The sequence below is a fragment of the Eleginops maclovinus genome, chromosome 16 (genome assembly GCF_036324505.1).
Source record: "Eleginops maclovinus isolate JMC-PN-2008 ecotype Puerto Natales chromosome 16, JC_Emac_rtc_rv5, whole genome shotgun sequence".
In the NCBI taxonomy this organism is placed as follows: domain Eukaryota; kingdom Metazoa; phylum Chordata; class Actinopteri; order Perciformes; family Eleginopidae; genus Eleginops; species Eleginops maclovinus.
The window spans coordinates 18,641,217-18,662,707 of record NC_086364.1 but is presented as its reverse complement, the minus strand read 5'-3'; the positions used below and the strand labels follow the sequence as shown (position 1 = coordinate 18,662,707).

At 40.9% G+C, this 21,491-nt stretch overlaps 1 protein-coding gene across 1 annotated transcript in view; it reads right to left on the bottom strand.

Annotated features, from left to right (window-relative positions):
* Positions 1-795: 795 nt before the first annotated feature.
* cacna1ha (calcium channel, voltage-dependent, T type, alpha 1H subunit a) overlaps positions 796-21,491 on the bottom strand; it is a 64,111-nt gene continuing 43,415 nt past the window's right edge. Inside the window, 11 exon segments of the mRNA XM_063904869.1 lie at positions 796-5,879; positions 5,959-6,116; positions 9,157-9,331; positions 10,077-10,217; positions 10,496-10,654; positions 11,700-11,821; positions 14,788-14,866; positions 16,236-16,306; positions 17,218-17,351; positions 17,791-17,900; positions 18,356-18,507. Coding sequence (XP_063760939.1) covers positions 4,557-5,879; positions 5,959-6,116; positions 9,157-9,331; positions 10,077-10,217; positions 10,496-10,654; positions 11,700-11,821; positions 14,788-14,866; positions 16,236-16,306; positions 17,218-17,351; positions 17,791-17,900; positions 18,356-18,507 — 2,624 coding nt within the window. The 3' untranslated portion in view covers positions 796-4,556.

Genomic DNA, 21,491 nt, shown 5'->3' with positions numbered 1-21,491 from the left:
TGCTAGATAAACTCATCAGTGCTCTCTGGTGGATCCATCTAACAGTGTCAACATTTCTGAACATAATCAACCCATAAACTATATTAAATAAGCTGACATTTGGCATCTTGGCCGAGAGCCATTGTGTTTTGTTTTTAGCACTGGTGACACGAGCGGGTGCAACAAATGAAACTCTTGAACAACACCTTTTAAGGGGACTTAACGTTACAATTACCTTTCATGAAAACCGACATTTGAAAGGGTTCATTTTGAAGAAAAGAAGGGAACTTTGAAACTAGCAAATAAACAATGAAATCATTCAAAAAAAGTTTCACTGACATATTTAACCAAGTAGTTCATTTCCTCATAGACTTCTATAGAACTGGGGAGGGACTGCATGGTAGCGAGCTGTCAATCAAAAGTATACCCTTCTTTGATTGCTAATGTACATCATAATGAATATGTATTGAAGAACACTTGAAACTCATTTGGTTCATTTTTATTTATGTACTAAACCGTTTAAAAAGTAGACCAATTTCCCCATAGACTTCTATAGAACTGGACTTTTTGTGCAACCAGAGAATTTGCCCCCTGCTGGGTCCTAGTGAGAATTTAAGTTTGAAGCACTTTGCCATTGACTTGCTGTATTTGAAGTAGTTGCAGCTACTTACATAAACCCAAATACTGATATATCTGCAATAATATAATATTGGCTGATGCACCGTATGGCCCTGGACGATTAATCATTCATGCTCTCAACCAACATCAGAAATAAAACAGACGTGTATCAGGAATTTAAAAAAATCTTGTATTTTTTAATTGACAGGGAAACATCCTTCAGGACAACGGTTGGTCATCACATAATAATCAGCAACGATACAATGTAGAGAGTCCGACTGTGTGTCGAGCCTTTAAAACACCTCCCCTGTCCCCTCCCTTCTAACGGGGGGCTTATTATTGCAGACACTCTCCTCTGACAGATAAAACACACCTCCTCCCCTCCTTGTAAGGCTTGGGGGGGTTTGGGGGTGGGGGTGTCTGGGGCAATCACTGAAAGGGTTGTCAAAATAAAATAAGAAAGAAAGAAAAACACAAGGCTTCTGATTCATCAAAGTCAAGTTCTGTCACAGTTTGAACTTTTTGGGAGCCGGAGCAGCTCGGTGTCACCCAGAGAACACGACTCATCATTTTCCTTATCTCAGGGTGGAGGCTAACCCCTACATAAAATATACATCATTTAATTAGCTTCACCATCACTAGAGTTCAGGCATGTTTAGAGTATCAGGAGAAAACAGTGAAAAAAGGCTCACCTCAACATTAAATAACGTTGGTTCTGAACAAAAATAGAACCAGCTATGTTTCCATGTCTCTCTATAAAACTGTATAAAGACAAGCTCTGTCCTCATACAGCAAATAACCACCTAGTATTGCATTGGACATTAAAGAATAGGGTCATTTAATCAGCCCAGTGCAATTAGGTAGTCAATCTACAAATGGAAACATCTGAAAATGCAAATATCAAAATCTCTAAAACATCCAGATGATTCTTTCCCAAAAGATTTTTTTTTTCTCGTAAATCAGAACATGCAATAGTCAAAACTGTTTCCTCAAAAACAGGATTTAAATACTGAGATCCAAAGATCCGTAAGAACAATTAAGCAGTCACTCTACCAAACTGTGTCGATTAATATGGCGATACGCTGTAGATCGGGGTGGTCTGCACTAAGTTAAATAAGAGTGGGACAGAAAGAGGCCGTCTTCAGACTACTTAAAACATCTCATTGCTGACCATCTGTGCAGGAAGAGGACACGAAACAGGACAAAGCGGTTGTACAGAAACAGTGTGATCGACCACATACTGTATTCAAAAATAATTTTCAAACCAGGGGACGACCAACTGTGCCATGTACAGGAGGGAGGACATCATCTCAGAATCCTTATGCATGTCAGAACTGGAAGAAGAGTGCTATCAAAAGATTAACAAGCTGCGTTCACAAGCAGCAACCCTTTTTTTTAATAACTGTGATTTTATTGTCCAAGAGCTTTTTCATTCTGTGTTTGCAAGAAACCAAACTTTGGTGTGATGACAACCAAGCACCACACTGTAGGTCAAAAGGTGTTGACCTGTCGTAAACTGAAGCTAAAATAAACAAGTTTCCTCTTTTTCTTTTAGTGCTTGGGAGATTTAAAGGTGATGAATGTTGAAGGAGAAGCATAATCTGATCTCATGGTTATAAGTTATTTTTTTACAGCCTTTAAATGCTAATTTCAGCATGATGCCAATTTGAATCCCTATAAAAAAAGATCTGTCCTTTTATTTAATTGAATTCCCACAAAAATATATGACATTTGAATAAATTCAAAGGCTTGAACAGGAGTTTTACCAATATAATTTGTTACTCTGTTAATTAATTAAACACAATTTGGTTGCCAATACATATACATGAATACAATTTACGTATTTGAGAACAGGGCCTGTGGTGATGATGGTGCAGCATCAAAGCACTTTGGTTTCCACTCAAATCACTGAGGAGTTGTGCATCATACATGCTGATCACAAATAAATAAAGACGCCACCCGGCCAGCTGCCTTTAAAAAAAGGAATCAGTAGCAAATGAGTAGTTTACAAGCATGCTTCTTTATGTACCCGTGCCTAACCAGACTGTGCACAAAATAGACTAAAATACATATTGTGCTGTGTCGTAATAAAGGTATGGCTCAGCAGGAAAACAATCACGCACTGGAAGGAAGATGCTGTTTCATTCACACCATCGAGGATGCAAGACATGTAGGTAATATATACGGTGTTGTCTTATCATGATCTAATGTGGAAAGTAAAATTGAGGGGTGTAAATGAGAGTCCTCCCTTCTGTTTACAGTAATGCCAACATATGGTGGGCCGGAGCTTTTTTTTTTAAAAGAAATCTACAGTATCTAACACTGCTTACAGCCCCACCCAGGGGGCTAGTACCTACAGTAACACTACAGATATAAATACTCTCGATCATCATAGAAAAATTGGTTTATATCATATATAGTTCTACAGTATGTACTAACACAAGAGTGTGGTTGTTTTTATGTAGTGGATGTCACTATAATCTCCACACGTATATATTATTATTATTATTATTATTGCACTCTGGCTACACATATTTAATAAGTTAGTTAGTTTGGTTGTCTTTTGATGTACAGAAACACTAACTGGTGTATCCAGCATGAAAACAGCTGCAGAAGGGGGGCTCAGAGATGACTTTTGAGTCAATACTACTTACTTTTGTTAGTGTTTTAAATGTTCCTTTAGGCAGGAAGTCAGTTTTATACTTTATCTAAACACATACATACACTGAAGTACACAAGTGTTTTTTTTGGTGTTGGATAAAATGCTTAAGTTGACTACAAGGGAAAGGTTTTGTTTTCGAATAAAAGCCACATTTATATTTTGATGTGTGGTGCTAAGCTAGGTCTCAACACAAAATGTCAATATCTGAAAAGCATATTTGGCTTGCATCACTGAGCCCGCCTCTTCAGACTGCAATTTAGACACCAAATACACAGAAATCTGAGACACAGCTACAGAAACACATCCCACCCCAGTTCTCTTCTGTCTCTTTTTCCAAAAATAGAAAAATAAAATCCCACTCCTCGACCTCAGCTAGCCTGTCGAGAGGAGGGTTGATCTCCCTCGCTTCTCTCCGGTTTTGGAAACGGAAAACATACATTCACAAGAGGACAACAGAGGAAAAAAAACAAGCAACTTGAAATTCAAATTTGTGTGCAAAAAACATTTTAGATCTCTATAAAAATATGTGCATATGGATAGAGCTATTTTTAATCTCACCAAATACAGTATTTTCCTTTATTTACACTGCACAGATACACAGATAAACATACACTACAGCTCTGCCCTGCTTCCCCTCTCTGTCGTTGCAGGCGTAAGAACAACATGGCCGACTTCCATGACAACAGATTTGACGATACTCGCAAATAGGAAAACGCAGACACGCTCACACACACACGTACGCACACACACACTTCTGCTCTGATCAATGTGATCCAGGAGCAGAGGAGGGGCAAGCAGAACTTCTGTAGAAAACCTGAAGTTGCATATCCCACAATTTCCCCCCCCCCCCCCAACGCTCGCATTTCACAAAACCACTTCCTGTGTAAGGTCAGAGGTTGTCAGCCAGACGCTGCTTCCTGATTGGCTTGCGTGGGTGGGGACAGTGTGTCAAAAAAAAACTTTGGCTACGGAGTTAGGTGGCTTTAGTCCTGGTGTGTTTTTAGTATTAGTCCCAAACACACCATGTACAGTGGGTACTGTTAGACCAGTACAGCCGCAGGAGGATCTGCCGTCCAGGAGAATAAATCCACCGTGTGTTATTCTAGGACGGGACTGTACCAGCGTCTCTGGAACGAATAAACCATGTCTTTTCTAGTCGTCGAAGCAAAAAAATAATCCATCTCCCAGGTAGCTTCTTTCTCTCCTTCGCTCCCCAGCACCATCTCTGCTGAGAGGCTGCTCTACTCCGACGTCAGAGATTTAGGACCAAATAATTCCTGAAGGCAAAGCCCGATGTTCATTGGGCGGTCCTCCGATTCTTTGCACTGAATCCCGCTCCGCTTCCCAGTCTGTTGTCAAAGGGGGATGAGCAGGTGGCCGTGTCGGCGTCTGACAGGCCGGGAGACAGGCCGCTCATGTATCTGGATTGCGGTTGGTCGAAGGTGAACTGGGGGAGAGGGATGTAGTCCTGCCTCGCAGCGGGGGAGAGGGTCTGCGAGAAAGGCATCGGGACGAGAGGTGCGTGCGGCTGGATGAAGATGTTGGGGCTGATGGGGATGTGTGAGGGTGTGGACGCGTGCAGCGGGGTGTAGGTGTGTGTGGGAGTGGACGCCCGGGACAGAGTCAGTGTGTGCGTTGGCGAGTGAGCCTGCAGGGGCACGTGGATGGGCGTGAGGGGGATGTGCATCGGGGAGCGCGTCTGTGAATCCTCGGGGACGTCCTGCATGTGCGGGGACAGGTCGTACGAAGGCGTCCTGCGTCTCAGCATCATGCTGCAGTCAGACAGCTTTGGGGGTGAGACGGTGTGGGGGTGTTCTCTCTCTGAGGGTGGGTGGATGGATATGCAAGGAGGACTCATCTTCTTCTTCCTGTGGCCGCCCCCGACCGACTGCACCCTCACAGGGAATGCCGGACCACCCTTTACAGACCGGAGTGTAAAGTCATGGTCGTCCCCGGTGATGATGGCCTGTGGGAGGCAGACCTCGATGGAGTGGCGGCGGTGGTCGTCGGGGTAACGGACGGACAAAGATGGCGGCTCGTCTGTGAAGCCATGGTTGTCAACGCTCAACCCCTTCTTGAAGTCATGGTCCGTCAGCCCCACCCCGAGCAGGCTGAGTGCGCTCCTGGAGGAGGAAGGCGGCAGCGGGGGAGGGAAAGGGGAAGAAGTGGAATCGGCGTAAGGAGAGAGGGAGTGGCTGCGTCCGACCTTCCCCCCTCCCTCCTCATCCCTCCACCTTCGGCGGGCGGAGCTGGTGATGTGACACACCTCCTCGTCAGCCGGGTCGCAGAGGGAGACGGCCGAGGGCTGTCTGGGTCTCCGCAGGCTTGGAGGGCGCAGGGGCAGGCGGGGGGAGGGAGGCGGTGGCAGGAGAAGCGAGGGGGAGGATGGCGGAGGAGGGAGTGGGGAGGACAGGAGAGTATGCAGCGGAGAGGGAGGAGGGAGAGGGATGGCGGAAGGGGAGCAAGGTGGAAGAGGAAGAGGTGAGGGGGAGGAGGGAGGAGGAGGAGGCAGGGGAGACGGGGATGAGGGGAGGGAAGAGAGGGGAGGCAGATGAGCAGGGTGGGGCCTCTCCTGCTGCTCATAGCTCTGGGACTCCACAGAATCCACTTTAACTGCCACCTGAAACATACAATAAGATACCATCAGTAAATCTACGATATGGCAGTATGTGTTTTGGGAAGTATGAAGGATCCGTCACCTGTCTGTGCAGGGCCCGTGGGGAGGGGCTATGCGTGGGCGGGGCGATGCGGGGCAGGATGAGGGTGGGAGGTGACCGAGAGTGAACGGGGGAGGCGTCTGGTACCTGCAGCAGCCCGCGACCCTCACATGGCTGGGAACGGACCGACGTCACCGAGCCTGAAGAAGGAAATTTGAAGATTTAAAACCCCAGCCGTGACACAAACACACAGACAGGATCACAATGCAAACACATGCATTGTTGCACATGCATATGCAAACACATTCGGACTATTTCAGATGACTTTGGGATGATTTAAAAGTATTTTATTTGAGCTGGGATTACAAAAACACTTTATTCTGAGAGCATTGTTGAGCAACAAGAAGGATGGAGAGTTCTTTTGTTGTATTTGATTAATAAATGCTTCAAATGTGCCATCAAAATAAAGTGTTTTCTGAAAATAAAGGATCAGAACATACAGTCGGTTATCAGTTAAGTAGCATTACTATATTTTTTAGGGACAGAGTCATATTTCCTGGATAATATTCTGCATTAGATCCTGGTTAGTCACACCTCCTTGTGGCAGTATTAAGATGCCATCAAATAGGACACGCCACAGTTACAAAAATTGGTACCACTTTACAATAAGACTTCCCTTATAAAGTGTTTGAGAATAGTTCGTTATTTATTAATTAGGTTGTGAACACTTTATAAATCATTAATAAGCTTTTACAAGACAAGAGATAAACAGGGCAACTGTGACCGTATGCTTGCCAAATAGTGAACCTACATTTATCTGTACTGTTAAGCCTTATATTGCTACCTAGCTTACTTCGTCTTCTTCATCAGCCAGGATGGAGGGAGAATCAACTCAGTGAAAAACAGATACCGAAGATGTTGGCTGATGAAGAAGACCAAGTAAGCTAGGTAGTCAAATAAAATTGTCTTGATGTATGACAAATATGGTTTATAAATGGTGCTTGGGGCTTGGACTGGGAATTGTAGGGTTGCCGGTTCAAGTCCCCGAACAGACTTGAAATATGGAAGGTGGACTGCTACTTGGAGAGGTCCCAGTTCACCTCCTAGGCCCTGCTGTGGTGCCCTTGAGCAAGGCACCGGACACCTCCAATCCCCCCTCCCCATTGCTCCCCGGGCGCTGCACAATAGCTGCCCACTGCTCCTAGTACTAGGATGGGTTAAATGTGTGCTCTGCTGTGTGCATGTATGTGACTAATAAAGAGGGTTTCATCCTCCGATTCTATCTATCTTCTTAATGATTAATAAAGTGTTTACAACCTAATTAATAACCTAATTCTATACCCTTATGAACCCTTTACGAGGGTCGTCTTATTGTAAAGTTGTACCCCAAAATTAAAAAATATCATAAATACGATGTATAATAAGTGCTGTGAGATTTCGTAACCAGGATCTTAGGCCTTTCTGAACACATAGGTCCAGTTCACCTGTGAGTTCAGATGGAACAACATTGCAGCAAAGTCAGAGTTAGATCTCAAACAAATTCATTTTCATTTTCATTCTACTTCCAGGCCAAGCTGTAAAGCCGCTTGATTACAAATCCAACACGTTTTAATCTTAAAAATCCGATAACAGACAAAGCACCACAGGCTTTTATATTTTAGATTAGTTTTGTGGCTTTGCAGCTTGGCCATTAAGTAAACGGACATTCTGGTCGAGTGTTCAGCCATTCAGCAGCTGAGCAGATGAGCCTGTGTGAAAGTGTCACAGATTCACATTGTGTCAGCTCATCCGCTACAGTCAGTACCTTGGGACAGAGCTGGGTCTGTCCACAGCCCGGCCTCAACATGCCTCTAGATTCTGACTGCAGATAAAACAGTACTCGTCAGTGCTTTGGGCAATGTCTCAGTTTATACTGCTTCTTATCTGTCTTGTTTTGCCTCAATGACTCAAACAGAATCTAGAAAAAAAGCAACATAAATGTCATGTAGTATCAAAGTGAAATGTATTTGCTACTGAATTGAAAAATCAAGTATACAAAGATGATGTGAAGTTAATTTTACCAGGGTTTTTCATAGGGATTACAAATGTTGTGACTGCTGTTAAATGGAGAACATAGATTGTTCAATGTATGTATATTATAAAATTATTGATTGTTAAAGTATTTAACCTTTTACTAGGACAAACTTCAATCATTTTGGCAGCCAATTGTGTATTTTGACGTTTTAAAGTGGTTGTTTTTTAATGATTTTAACTTGTAAAGTGTCTTTGGATACCTTTTAAATCCCTTTATCATTTGAAATTTTTTTTTAAAGTGTTTAAAGGTTAAAAGTGTGTGCTTTTACAACAAAGTAATACACATTGTATTTGTCAATGCATCAAAGGTACTCCTGTAGTGGAAAGTTATGTTTGAAAACCATTTAAAAATGTTAAAAATGTATTTATTTTGTTAGCTTTCAACATTTGAGTGCAAATGGTTCTCAAATATATTTGAATGCTTGCAAATAGAAATGCCAAAGTATCTTTGGCATTCTTAACTGTGCTTCGAATCCTTGAATATCATAGTTACCATCCTAATAAAGAGGAATCTGTGGGGGGATTGGTTGGTGCCTACTGCCCTGGACCTTCAAGCTGTGCAGGATGATAAATGTCCGATAACAAAAGAGGTTAATCTATCGTTTTTGGATTCAGTAGTGTCATAAAATGCTAGGATTGGGGGCGTCAAATGCACTGGAAACCCCATCTACACTTATAACCCTCAATATTCTCACAAATAGTTTGAGTTTTTTAAACTTCATTGCTTCGGTAAAATGACTCTGAACCATGGCATTGGTCCGTTGAGGCTGTAGGATAACTAGTTAGGTAGTGAGTTAGTTTATCTTTAATTTCAGCGTCAGGCCAAACCTCTGATCCACCTCACATTAGATCATAAGACAACACTATTTTACAAAACATACATTTTACATACGTACGAAAAAAGAACAGAAACAGATTATGAAGCACATCCACAGTAATCACACAGTACATGTAGATCCTTAAAATAACATATTTGTAAGCACTGAGTTTTGCATCCTGGAACAATCTGGTTAAGTTACTGAATAACATGTGTGTCTGTTAGAAAGATAACAGTGGCTATCTAGAACACAGAAAAGCTTGCGCACAAAAACTCCATGCTGATTCAAATAGTCTATATTTAAATCCTAAAAGAAATAAAGCAAATATTCTTCTTATGAGATGATTTACCTGAATGCTGGTGCTGGGAGCTGAGCTCTACCTCCTCCAGAGGGAAGGGGGCGCTGGCGGGCCGCACGGGTCTGAACATGTAGCTGTCGTTAGGCAGAGAGTGCATCCTGGATACAGACATCTTCCTTGACGACAGCAGGTCAGGGTCGATGTACTGCACCTCCTCCTCTTCCTCCTGCGGGGGGAGACAAAGACCACTGAGTCCAGCACTGACATTGCAGCATACAGTATACTGTTACACAATGAATGCATTTAATAAGAGCATCATTCAGAAACACCTGTCCATGCAGCTCATTTCTTCCACTACATCCCTTATTACATATTCAGTTTCAGGGTGAGTGTAGGCTGTGGTGGAACACAACTTAGTAAATGTACTATAAGTAATGTACTTAATTGCACAAATGAGGTACTTGTACTTTATCTGAGTTAAGTAATGCTACTTAATACTTAAACTCGAATTCAAGTAAAATAAAGAATGTACTTTTTATTTTACCAGATTTAGTAAGAACTACTTACTTTGAAATGAAGGTTTTTTGCAAAAAGATTAGTTAAAAATAACAAAGTTTTCCAAAATATGATGTTTTGATATAAATGATACTTGCCAATAGTTTGTACAATGACAGCTTTTTAAGAGATGATAGAAATTAAAATATTAACTACAAATATTAGACTTTTTATTTTATTGATATTTAACAATTCTGATTTTTTATGCATTTTCTTCCATTTATTTTAGATTTTATTTTTCTGCATTACTATGATTTACAGTTTCCAGATTATACAATTTACTTTTAGTATTATCTACTATTATTTCCAATGCAGGACTTTAACTTGTTTAGTATTTTTACTGTGTGATATTAGTACTTTTACATAACTAATAGGGTATGAATATTTCTTCCACCACTGAGTGTCAGTCCTCCTACCTCTCCAGGTGAATTTGGACACGGCCCAACGTAGGTTCCTGCCACTGAGCTGTTGTGGGAAGTTGTGCTTAATTTGCGTTGCCTTTCCATGGCCATCTCCAGGGCGATCTCTGCATCCATCTCTGCGTCCTCTTTAGCTTCCTGCAAAAGAAGAGGTTGTCAAATAAGTAATGAACCAGTAAAAAACAATCAAGTCTTTAACTTTGCCTATTTTTGTCTTGCACTTCTATCCAAAGCAAACTTATTAAATGGATTCAACCATGAAAAGAGAACAAATAAAGAATCATGAAAGCTGTTAATAATCCAAGCTGCAGTCTAACCAGGACCGTTTTTAAAAGGAGATTAAATATGTATGAATATATATACATATTTTTGCATTTGGCAGACTCTCTTGATCTAAGCCTCTGTATTTACTGTACCTTGTTGCTTTCCTCCAGATGTTTCATCAGAACAGCCACCACCACATTGACCAGCACAAACTGCGCCATCAGCACAAAAGTGACAAAGTAGATCGGAGAGATCAAAGGCAGGTAGGTAAGGCAGTTTCGTTCCTCTGGATGACACTCCCTCAACGTGTCCTTAAAAGACAAGGGGGGAAGGTTTGAAAGAAAGTAGTGACAACAAGTGAAACAGAAACATTATCTGGATATACAATGTCTGTCCAATAAACCAGAGGCTATTTCACAAAGGTATGAAATATTAACTTTTGGTTATGTGATATGGAGACTCATTGAGAACATTGGATGATGGAAGGAGAAACAGGGACAGTGGGAGTGATTGTAGGGCGTTAAAACTGCAGCTGCTCTGTTTCCTTCCTTACCCACTCATCCAGATCTGATGGTGTTCACTGATGCCGGGACATTTTTATAGTTTAAGCAGCGCATGTTGGCATGTGTGGCGACAATAACTGACTCTCCCCTGTTCGGTTACATAAGCAGCGGGCTTGTTAGGTGAAGTCATGACAGACCAGTTCCATGAGGTGCTTTTGTTGTTTAAATATGTACTTAAAGGAGCTCTTTATGCTTTTTGGGGTTCTCCCTGTGTATGTATAATCATGTATAAATGTTTGCTTGAAGTTGGAAAAAGAACAAAAATGAGGTTTTATAAGGAAATGCTTTGACTGGACAGTTTGGACTACCATCTACTGAACATTTCAAGGAAATGATTGAATTGCATACATCAATATTCACTTCACATTACGCTTTGGCACTCATTCTGGAAATATCACATCCCCAAAAGTTAATCATCCACATAAAACAAACATTAGATCCAATCAATGAAAGTATGCCTGTGATTCATATCATTATTAACACTATTAGCTAGACAAGAAAAAGCATTTCTCAAAGTTGGTTGTCATCAGTTAGCGTAGTTAAATACATATTTTAGAGTCAATTAACGATACCATCAGAATAACATTTCTTAATTAAGTCAAACTAGAGATGTTAGAAGTGTTGACATTGCTCGGCTCTAAGCCACTTTATTATGTGATAATTGGTTTTGGAGGTCATTGCTTTCTCTGTGGTTATGAGATAAGTAAGTCATCATTTATTTGTGTGTGTGTGTGTGTGTGTGTGTGTGTGTGTGTGTGTGTGTGTGTGTGTGTGTGTGTGTGTGTATTCGTACTTTCATAATCCCATTCCAGTTGTCTCCTGTGGACACTCGAAACAGAGTGAGGAAGGCCATCCCAAAGTTCTCAAAGGTGGCGTGTCGACTCAGACCCTCACATGGGTTGTCCTCAGTGCACTCTAATCAACACACAGACATAAAGACAGATATCAGTTACACCAGATAATAGAGCGTTGCAGGAATGAGTTGTTAACCTGGGAATGAGTTAGCATTTTAGCACTTCCTGGTTCCTTTCTGTCAAATTCAGTGGTTTTTTGAATCAGTCTTTGTTTAGATGCCTGATAAGATCTGTGCTTAAAACAAAAGCTTACAAGATGTTCACATTTTGTGCTTGAAATACATCAGTAAACACCCCACTCGTGAATGTCTCAAGCTTTCAAGTGTCTTTAAAAAGGTGGTTGCAAACAAGTGACTAAATAAGACTACTTGCGCTATCACGCCGAACGTTAGCCGCATTTAGCTTAGCGACGTTAACGTGAAGTCATGTGACTGTGTTGTAGTTTTTTTATAGCCTTTAGCTTTTAACTTCTTGCTATTGCATTAACGTTTCAACTATCATAAAGTGGTGAAAATATGTTTGCTACAAGTGGTGTGTATGCCGGGGAGCTTATTGTCTGTGATATTTCAAAAGCCAATTTAAAATTCCTTTGGCTTTTGTTGAGGGAGCCTTTGTGATGCTAACTCCACAGCCGGGCTACAAAAATACACCATTACTGCACCACTTTATAGACCTGGTTGTTACAAAATAGCATAAAAACAGGGATAAAAGTGAGTATAAATGATAGTATACCTATCAGTGCCCCATTTAGAAAGCCCTAATACTTCAGTCGTATGAAAGCAGTGATGACTGAACACACATACAGCTGCTTAGCAGTGTGTCCCTGTGGACGAGGCAGAAGAGAGGAGAAAAAAGTCTCCGCCAGTCTCAGGGTCAATTTGACAGAAAGCCCTCGAGAGCCTCTTTGCAGAATCAAAACAGCCTGAAAGACATCCGCCTTTGTTTCCAGCCTTAGGTCACATTAGCAGGAAGCCGGAGAACCATGAGAGAGAGTCCTCTGAGACTTGTGTACCTTGTTTCTTATTCTAAGGATCAACCAGCAGGAGCAAAGTGAGAGGTGTGTACTGTAGCTCAGAGGAACTGAATACAATAAAAGGCATTAAAGTAACTCTTGAAGCTCTTTTCATGCATACTAAACAGTACCCTTTGAAGAGTCAGAACTATTTAATTATTATACCATAGATCTTCTTTAAAATAAAGTTAAAATAAAGCCAGAAGAGTTTTGTTTTGAAACAACATTTTTGCTTACTTTGCTATGTTGGTTTTAAAAATACGTTCCAGAATGAAACAGTTCACTTTTCATAGACGAGTCTTTGAATTTAAACGTGTATCTGTGATCGACTGTTCTTCCAGTGGGTACAGATAACTTATTATCCTAGAGTCTGAGTCATGGCCAAGTGGCCTGAGGGCGGGGCGGGAAATGGAGACTCATCCGGCCATTAGGTCTAAGAGATCAGTCATTTAATTAGGATTTAAATTGAAATGTATTCTATTGAAACTTTCGGCACTAAAGTTTGAATCTGATTCGGTGAGCAATAGCATTCAAACCCTCATTCCATCCACTCTCATACAGTCCCTTTCCTCTGACTTTCCCTTATCTGTTCAGCCTTCTGCAGAAACCATAGTCACAGAGTGGAAACTCAAGAGAGCCAACATACAGTAACACATTAAGTCTCCCTAATGATTTTAAGATGTCTGTGTTCTTGTCGGGCGGCTGAAAGGTTTCATGAGACCATAGAGTGGTGCGGGGATGACGTATTGCGAAGGTCAACCCAGATGGTAGTGTGTGCCTCGACAAAAAGCAACTGGATTTTTCTGTTTCTGATTTTGGAAGATTGCAGAGATGACCTTTTTGATACTTTTGTTTCGCAGGATAATCTTCACCCCTTTTTATAAATCTGTAGCATTATATAAAGCTAAAGTTGGTCCGTAAACAAACTTCATCACAGTCAACTGGCTGTGTGACACACCCGCTAAGCTAAAGGTGGCTAATGTTCAGTGTGATGAAGTTAAATCTCATTTATCCACTTTTTAGCAAGCGCTGTTGAAGCTTCAGACATTTAGGAGTGGGTTATTTACTGATGTATTTAATGTTGGACCCCAAAACAAGTCTAAAAAAACGTTGACATCCAGACAACGTAACCGGAAGTGGTATAAGTGGAGGTCTCTACTATTAGCTGCTGTAAGCCTATACAAAATTACAGCCCTATGATGTAAAAAGTGAAGCAAATGAAAATGTTTCAGTGGAAATAAAGGTGTTGAGTGGGAACTCCGAAAAACCTCATGAAGTGTAATTATGAGTAAAGACTCAGAGAATCTGTAACCTCAAGTGATGACCAGGAAATAAATGGTTAAAAAAGTTACGACACGTACACTGTAAAGTAAGTTTCCAGATTCTGAGAAGGCTATTACGAAATGTCATCCCACAAACTTCTCTGAAAGCCTTTACAAAAACATAATTCCCTTCTTTAGCTAGAGTATGTAAACCCTAAAACAGGATTTAAAGTGAGACACAGACAGGGAACGGAAACACATCGCAGAGCTGTTTAAGCAAAAATTGAGTTAAAGTGATTACTTTGGAAAACTAAAAAACAGACAATCTTTGCGTCCTAAATAGAAGCAGAACAACATTTATCAGAGAGCAACCTCTTCATCTCCAGGATGTTTTCATTTTGTCCTCCAATCGGCCTTTCCACTAATCCCCCTCTCTCACATTGTTGCGCTCTCAGGGAAAAGGAGTTGCATTGAGCTGGCCTAATCAGAAAGCAATATTTGGATAAATGCGATCATGCAAATGTGATCTTTTCTGGTACGAAACAGGTCTGTGATGTGACAGTGTTGGAGAAAAATAGAAAGTGGGAGACAGATGGGGGTCGAGATCCAACAGAGACGGTTCAGGCGGGGGAATCTGCGCTTAGTCGTGACTGTTGTTGTAATGACTGGATTCAAAAAAACCTTTTCTGCTGAAGCTCGAGGACCATGGTGTATGTGTGTAAGTGTGTTTTTTTTGTCAGTAGTGTGACTGACCCAGTTTGCCAAAGAGCTCCACTCCCAGCGCAGCGTAGATGAAGAAGAGCAGCATGAAGAGGAGACCGAGATTTCCAACCTGGAAGCAAAAATGCATGTTAGATCCAGCTCTGCACACCAAACCTCGGCTTAAACAGTGCTAGTTTAAAACTGCAGGTAACAGAAGACATTCATTTCATTGTATTTACTCCATTTGAACTTATGTAGTCATGTATTATGAATGGAAAATACATTCTTACAAATATCTCTTTGTAGGGGATTATTATTGGCAACCTATTCCAGCCTTGGTTGTCAGGCAATTATCTGATAAAAAACGTTATAATTCAAAAATCATAATAATAAAATAATAATGTTAATAATACAGTTGATAATAATAATAATAATAATAATAATAATAATAATAATAATAATAATAATAATAATAATAATAACAATAATAATAATAATAATAATAACAATGATAATGATAATAATCCAAATTAATTAAATTAATGATAACATTAAAATTATAAATACAAACGACACGAAGCAAATATTACAGTTCTTAGAATGAAGAGGAAGATCTGTTCTGTGTGAGAAATCACAGAAAGCTTTGACATCTGCTATCAAAGCAGAGCTAAAATATTGACAGTGGCTTTCTTCCCGATAAACCAGGACTTTTAGGCAAACCCTGTGAACTGTACGCACTTCCAGAAAGTTCCAAGCATGCTCTCTTTTATACCCTCCCCTAAAAATCTCTTCCTGTGCACTCTGTGCCGGATTTCCGATTAACCCTATGCCTCTGTGTTTGAATCTGTGCCCTAGACATTTGGAAAATAGCAGAACAATGGAGTCTGTCAGTATGAGAGAATCATTATTTTTGTGCAGCTGCTCTCTGCCTGTAGCAAGTGTGGCAGGCAGCAGTAGGGAGAGACCTGAGATACTCCCACCACATTCGCTGACATCCTTTAAAAGGAGCGTGCCGACAGAAAAGCACAGCGAGAAACATCAGGGAGGAAGTCCGCTGAAAAGTCTGACTCTGAAAATTGTTTTTGCAACGATCAAGGTCTTAAGAATACAGAAATGACCGTCTCTTTGAATCATTCATTTTGTTTTCTTCAACCCTCCATGTACTTTTACAGTACACACAGCTAAAAAATATACCTTATTTTTCCAGAGTTCTGCCAGATGTTGTATACTATGCTACGCGTTTGGCATTCATTATCATGGAGAGCACAGTTTTTGTAGATCAGCAGAAGAGGCAGGCTGAGACATTATAAGGTCAGTATTTCTTTTCATATGGATGGATATGACCTGAGTTAAATATTCAGGAAGCATACATATTTCAGAGCACTCTCTATTCCAAACAAATCCTTTATATTTACCCTGTATTCTTTATAAAGAAATCATGAATAAACAAAAAAGCGGTCTCTCTTCTGTGATCGAGACCCCGCAGAGTTGGTGTTCACCTGCGGCAGCGCCTGCATGACGGTGTCCAGCAGAGATCGCATCCCTGTGGCCATCTTCAGGAGCTTCAGTACTGCAGAGACACACACAGGAGGAGGAGGAGGAGGAGGAGGAGGAGGGGGAAGAGGAAGAGGAGTTTTAAACAGCGAGATGATGCTGGGTTCATCATGACGGTCCATTTGCTGCAGGATTTACAGCATCACGGACTGAAACTAGCACAGCAGTGAAGCACACATCAGCAGGATGGGACTTATCTTGGTACATTTACTCAAGTACTGTACATAAGTTACATGTTGATCTACTCGAGTATTTAACATTTTCTGCCACAATATTTGTGCTCCACCACACCTCAGAGGGATACATTTTACTCCACTCATTTATTTGACATTTGTACTGTATAAACAACATGTGTTTTGTATGATACATTTACTTTTGATCTATTGAATAGAACCAGTATCCATAAGTATTCATACTTTGCTCCACCTGGACAAATTACAAACAGAATCTTTTGTCTAAATCTATTCTTTAGTGATACAAATATTTAATTTGTCTATAATATTACAACCCTTACAAATGACTAATAAGTACTAGTAGTTGTTTGTGGCCAGAGTGCCTTTATCAGAGATACAGTTGTTAAAGGGGGGAATAGAGGCGATGTCATAGCCTGAAATGTGATGGGGAGTCGAATCTGACCCTTCTTGGCAGCAGACTCCACATACAGTATAGTATAGAGTACATACAGGTATTTAATGTATAGTATCTATATGTAAAAGTCAGGAGGCATCTGTAACCATTACCTTAAGAAATTACAATAAGAAACTATAACCCATTTGTTTAGAAAAACTTCACAACATCAATCATTTTGATGAGGAGTGTCTGTAATGATGACTCACCGTGACAATGACTTATATACAGGGCGTGTGTGTGTGTGTGTGTGTGTGTGTGTGTGTGTGTGTGTGTGTGTGTGTGTGTGTGTGTTTCTACCTCGAGCTATTCTGAGAACTCTCATGATTCTGATGATGGTAGGATTTATGGGCAGCGCAGCGCTCATCTTCAGCTCCTCCAGCGTGATGCCCATGATGGACAGCGCCACTATAGCTATATCCAGCTGGTTCCACCTAAACACACACACAGAGAAACTACTTTCAAATGAACAGCACATAGAAATAAAAATAGAGTCATTACTTGCTGTTACTAAAATTAAGAATAACAAAATGCATGTGCAGCCTCTTACAGACTTCCCTGGTGGTACACTCAGAGTATCCCTATCAAGGAATGAGTCTGCCTGTCTGTTGATGCTAATAAGTGAGCAAGTTTTAAGACTAATGGGCAGCCAACCCGCCACTCTCTACGGTAGGTAAAACATTGAGTTTACATTTGATACGTTTCCACCATGCCACCCTAAGACTGAACAGGCACTCAATCACTTGAACTGAGTGTACTGAGAATAAGGAGCCAGACGTGTAGTCATGGAGCAGGAGTTATGATCAACACCAAATAGATTCACATTAGGATATTTTGAATAATAAAATAATGGATTTTACAGCAGTGGGTTACCTGTCTTTGAAGAACCGTTGTATGCCGAATGCCGAAAGTTTGAGCAGGGCCTCGACAACGAAGATGCAGGTGAACACGTAGTTACAGTACTTCAGAACCTCCTCTAAATACTGAACACACAAACACAGACACGGAGAATTACTTCAATGCTTTAGTTAATGGTTTAATGTGGCAATAGTCAATATGTGTTTTTAACTCAAATGTTCTGAAAGCATTTAAAGGTATTTTTAGCGGAGTTAGAGCAACAGGGCTTGATCTCTGGAGGAAGATTATGGCATCCCTCCAAAAATACATCAACAACTTGTGCTTATTAAAATCAACATACTTTAAAGTGCCAGCGGTGATGCCGACTTCAGTTTATAACTAAGGAGTTTTATCTGACAGCAAACGTTAAATCAATGCAGTGCGGTTATTTTTGGCAGCACACTCACTTCCCAACATACTTGCACTGACTGCTTTGCGCAGAGAAATCAAAACACTGCAGATTTATAGCACTCACAGCTAAAGCTAGCCAAAACTTTAGTCATTATGAAGAGGAAAGCATGTCTGTGTGCGGAAACATTACCTTCGGCTGGTCGTAGTGCTCGATGCTCATGGTGAAGACGTTGATGCAGATGATGAAGGTGATGAAGAGGTCCAGGTAGTGGCTGGTGCACAGCGTGTGGATGTACAGGCGCACGGGAGAGTAGTCTGCATAGTACGGCCTCTGCTTGGCCTCTGGAGCGCACAAACACACACGTACAAACAAATACATGGAAGGGGCGACACAGAGAGAGACACATATCAGACAGACAGGAAGAGTGGAGCTGTGAGTTAGTGTGATCTGACATGGAGATATAACATCTGTCCAGTGGTGTGCACGGCAAGGTGTAGGGGCTAAGGAAGGGGAACCACCACTGTTTTCTTTTAGACAGCAAGGGATTATACATATATTGGCTTAGTATTTCTTAGTTTTTGCACTCGTATCACTTCAGTTGCTTTCATCCTAAATGTTAAATGCTCATGTTGTTAGTGCCCCCCCTTTATTTTTTTTTTACCACTGCCCCTGCCCCTCAGTCAGTCTGTGCACACCACTTCCTGTATGGTAAGTTCAGATAAGAGAGGACATGAGAGTCACAGCTGGCCTATGTTACAGGTTTTACATGTATTCAATGTTCAAGGAGTTCTTCCCTACAATTAAATCAATTCGCCCTCCTTTGTTAACTTGAATTCTTAAAGAAAACACCACACAAACAATACTCACGATTAAAAGTGCCTGAGCTGAGAGGGTTTGTGTCTCAATGTTTTAAATTGTAAGGGACAAATTGAGCGTACAACTGAATGTGTGAGGGTTTGATTATACTGCCGGAGCTGTGTAAGAATGAGTAAGCATATGTTTTGATTTGGTTTTGCTGTTGTTAAACGCAGCCTAATTTTTTTTCATCCATCAACACTGCTTTTCAGAATCATGGACAGAGAGGACCCAAAGACTCTGATGGTGTGATCTAACCCTGCCTTTGCTAGCCTTAGGTGTTTAAATAATGTATGTGTACACTTATGCACAAAGAAGTATCTAAGTAGGTAAATGTGTGTACACATGTGGAGGTGTGTGCTTATGTATGCATATTATTTTCTTTCCTTCTGCATGATAATAAACATTTCATTTTACCCATGATGACCCTGTCTGCTTTCACACTGAATGTGGGTTTGTTATGAAAACAAAAAAGATAGACTGCTTTTCAGATCGGATACTTGGACACAAACAACTAGTATACGAGCTGCACTTACTAAGTATGTGTTGTTGCATACAGTCAGCCTTCTTGGGATGTACTACTTTGTCCTTTAATCTTGATCCTTGACTGTCATGCTATTATCTCCCCTGTGCAAAGGATTGTGGGTAAGAAAACCCTGAAAATCTGGAGAATACTGCATCATGTGATCGGATGCAGTAGAACATCCTGGTATTTGGGCATACTGCATATTTTCCTAGCATAACAAATATTATGGTAGTCTGGGTATTTGAACTTTGGAACTTTGAAAGCAAGACGTTTGTGTTTTCCATGGAGGCATGCAAGAAAAACAATATTTTCTTCAATATTTCAAGTTAACACCGACATACGAATGGACATTTGTAGGCAAAGTATTCCCATACTCCAGCTCAAATAACTCAATACTTAATATAACTTCTTTGTTCCCTTTAATTCTTCCTTCAAACAGTCTTTGGTAAACATATTCCTGACCTAAAGGGAGTGGCAAACATAATTCTGTCAGAGGGCTCCTTAAAAGGGAGCATTATTGGAAGATTCATTGCCTCTCCAATAATTATGTTCTTGTCAGGGCTTCGAGGTCTCGCCCTGCATCCTGACCTAAATAGGAAGTCTCCATTAAAGCCCAGACTAAAGAGTATACTTTGTGATAGGTGCATTACAGCCTCTGAATAATTAAATAGACTTTAAGTGAAGCTGTAATAATGAAGGAAGCTCAGAGGTGGAAGAACCTCACATCCATTTACTGAAAGTCCCACACTAGGTTCTGATAGACTGCGTACTCACATGTCCATACATGACGATTGATGATGGCTTTTATGGTACGTGCATGTTTATGTCACCGTCCCAAGTTTACACCATGCGTACATGCCTTTGATGTACAGGGTCTATGGGTGGGGGGGAGGGGGGCTGCGCAGGGTACGTTCAACAACACAACTACTCTGTGAAGTATCTCTAATTTTAATATTCATGATGCTTCATTGTTCAAGTCACTCAATTTTAAAGTTTAGAAACATGACATGTTATGTTGAACATACACTCGAGCATCTATTCATTTTGATGACAGTAACATCTAACCCCTCGGAAAAATCTCAATAGTCTGAAACACATTTTTTTACTAGGCTAGAATTATTGCATGGCCAAACTCTGGAGATAGGACTTTCATCTTTACCATTAGCAGCTTTAGACCAGTGAGACATGTTGTAACATTGAAAAGAGCTGCGCTCTGCTCACACCTTATACTGCCTTCTAGTGTAATTCTGTAATTTAGTATGAAAGCCAAATGGTTGTGCTCTTTGATAAAGCCATGTGCTTCTTCCAATTCCCTTTTCTCCTTTCTTCAGCTCAACCCATTACCACAATAAAAGGCTTCACTGCTTTGTAGCGTGAGGCTTTTTTTTGTGGTGTGTTTCTCATATTTCTACCTGGGGGTTCAGCCTTGTATGTTCCACAAACTAACAACAAAAATAAAATCCTTCTTATCTAACAAACTTATCATCTTTATGTCCCAATGTATTTGCAGGTTTAGCAGCCTGCTATGTTTCTGAGTCTGCCAGTCAAAGCATGTTCACAGGAAATGTCCTTCTGCTGCCTGTGTCGAGAGATGCCGCAGCCTTGGGTTTGTTTCATGCACCTGGAGGAAGGGAGGGGGGGGGTTGGCGTTTCACTGATCAAAATTTTGCTAGCAAAATTTTTCGAGACAAATGGAGGCAAACAACAACCTCGATCGGCTTCGCATGCATTAGTTGTTCTCATTAATTAGCAGTGATGTTGAAACAGGATTAAGTCTTGAAGAAGATCATTTAAGAAATAAAATAGAGACTACAGAATTTGTATTGTTTAAGTTTTGCATGCAATGTTTGGGGAGGGTTGTGGGAAGGCTGCAGTCATGCAGTCACATGCATCAGACTGACGTAGCCTACGCCTTCACTCAGTGATTAGTCACTGTTTGCGTGA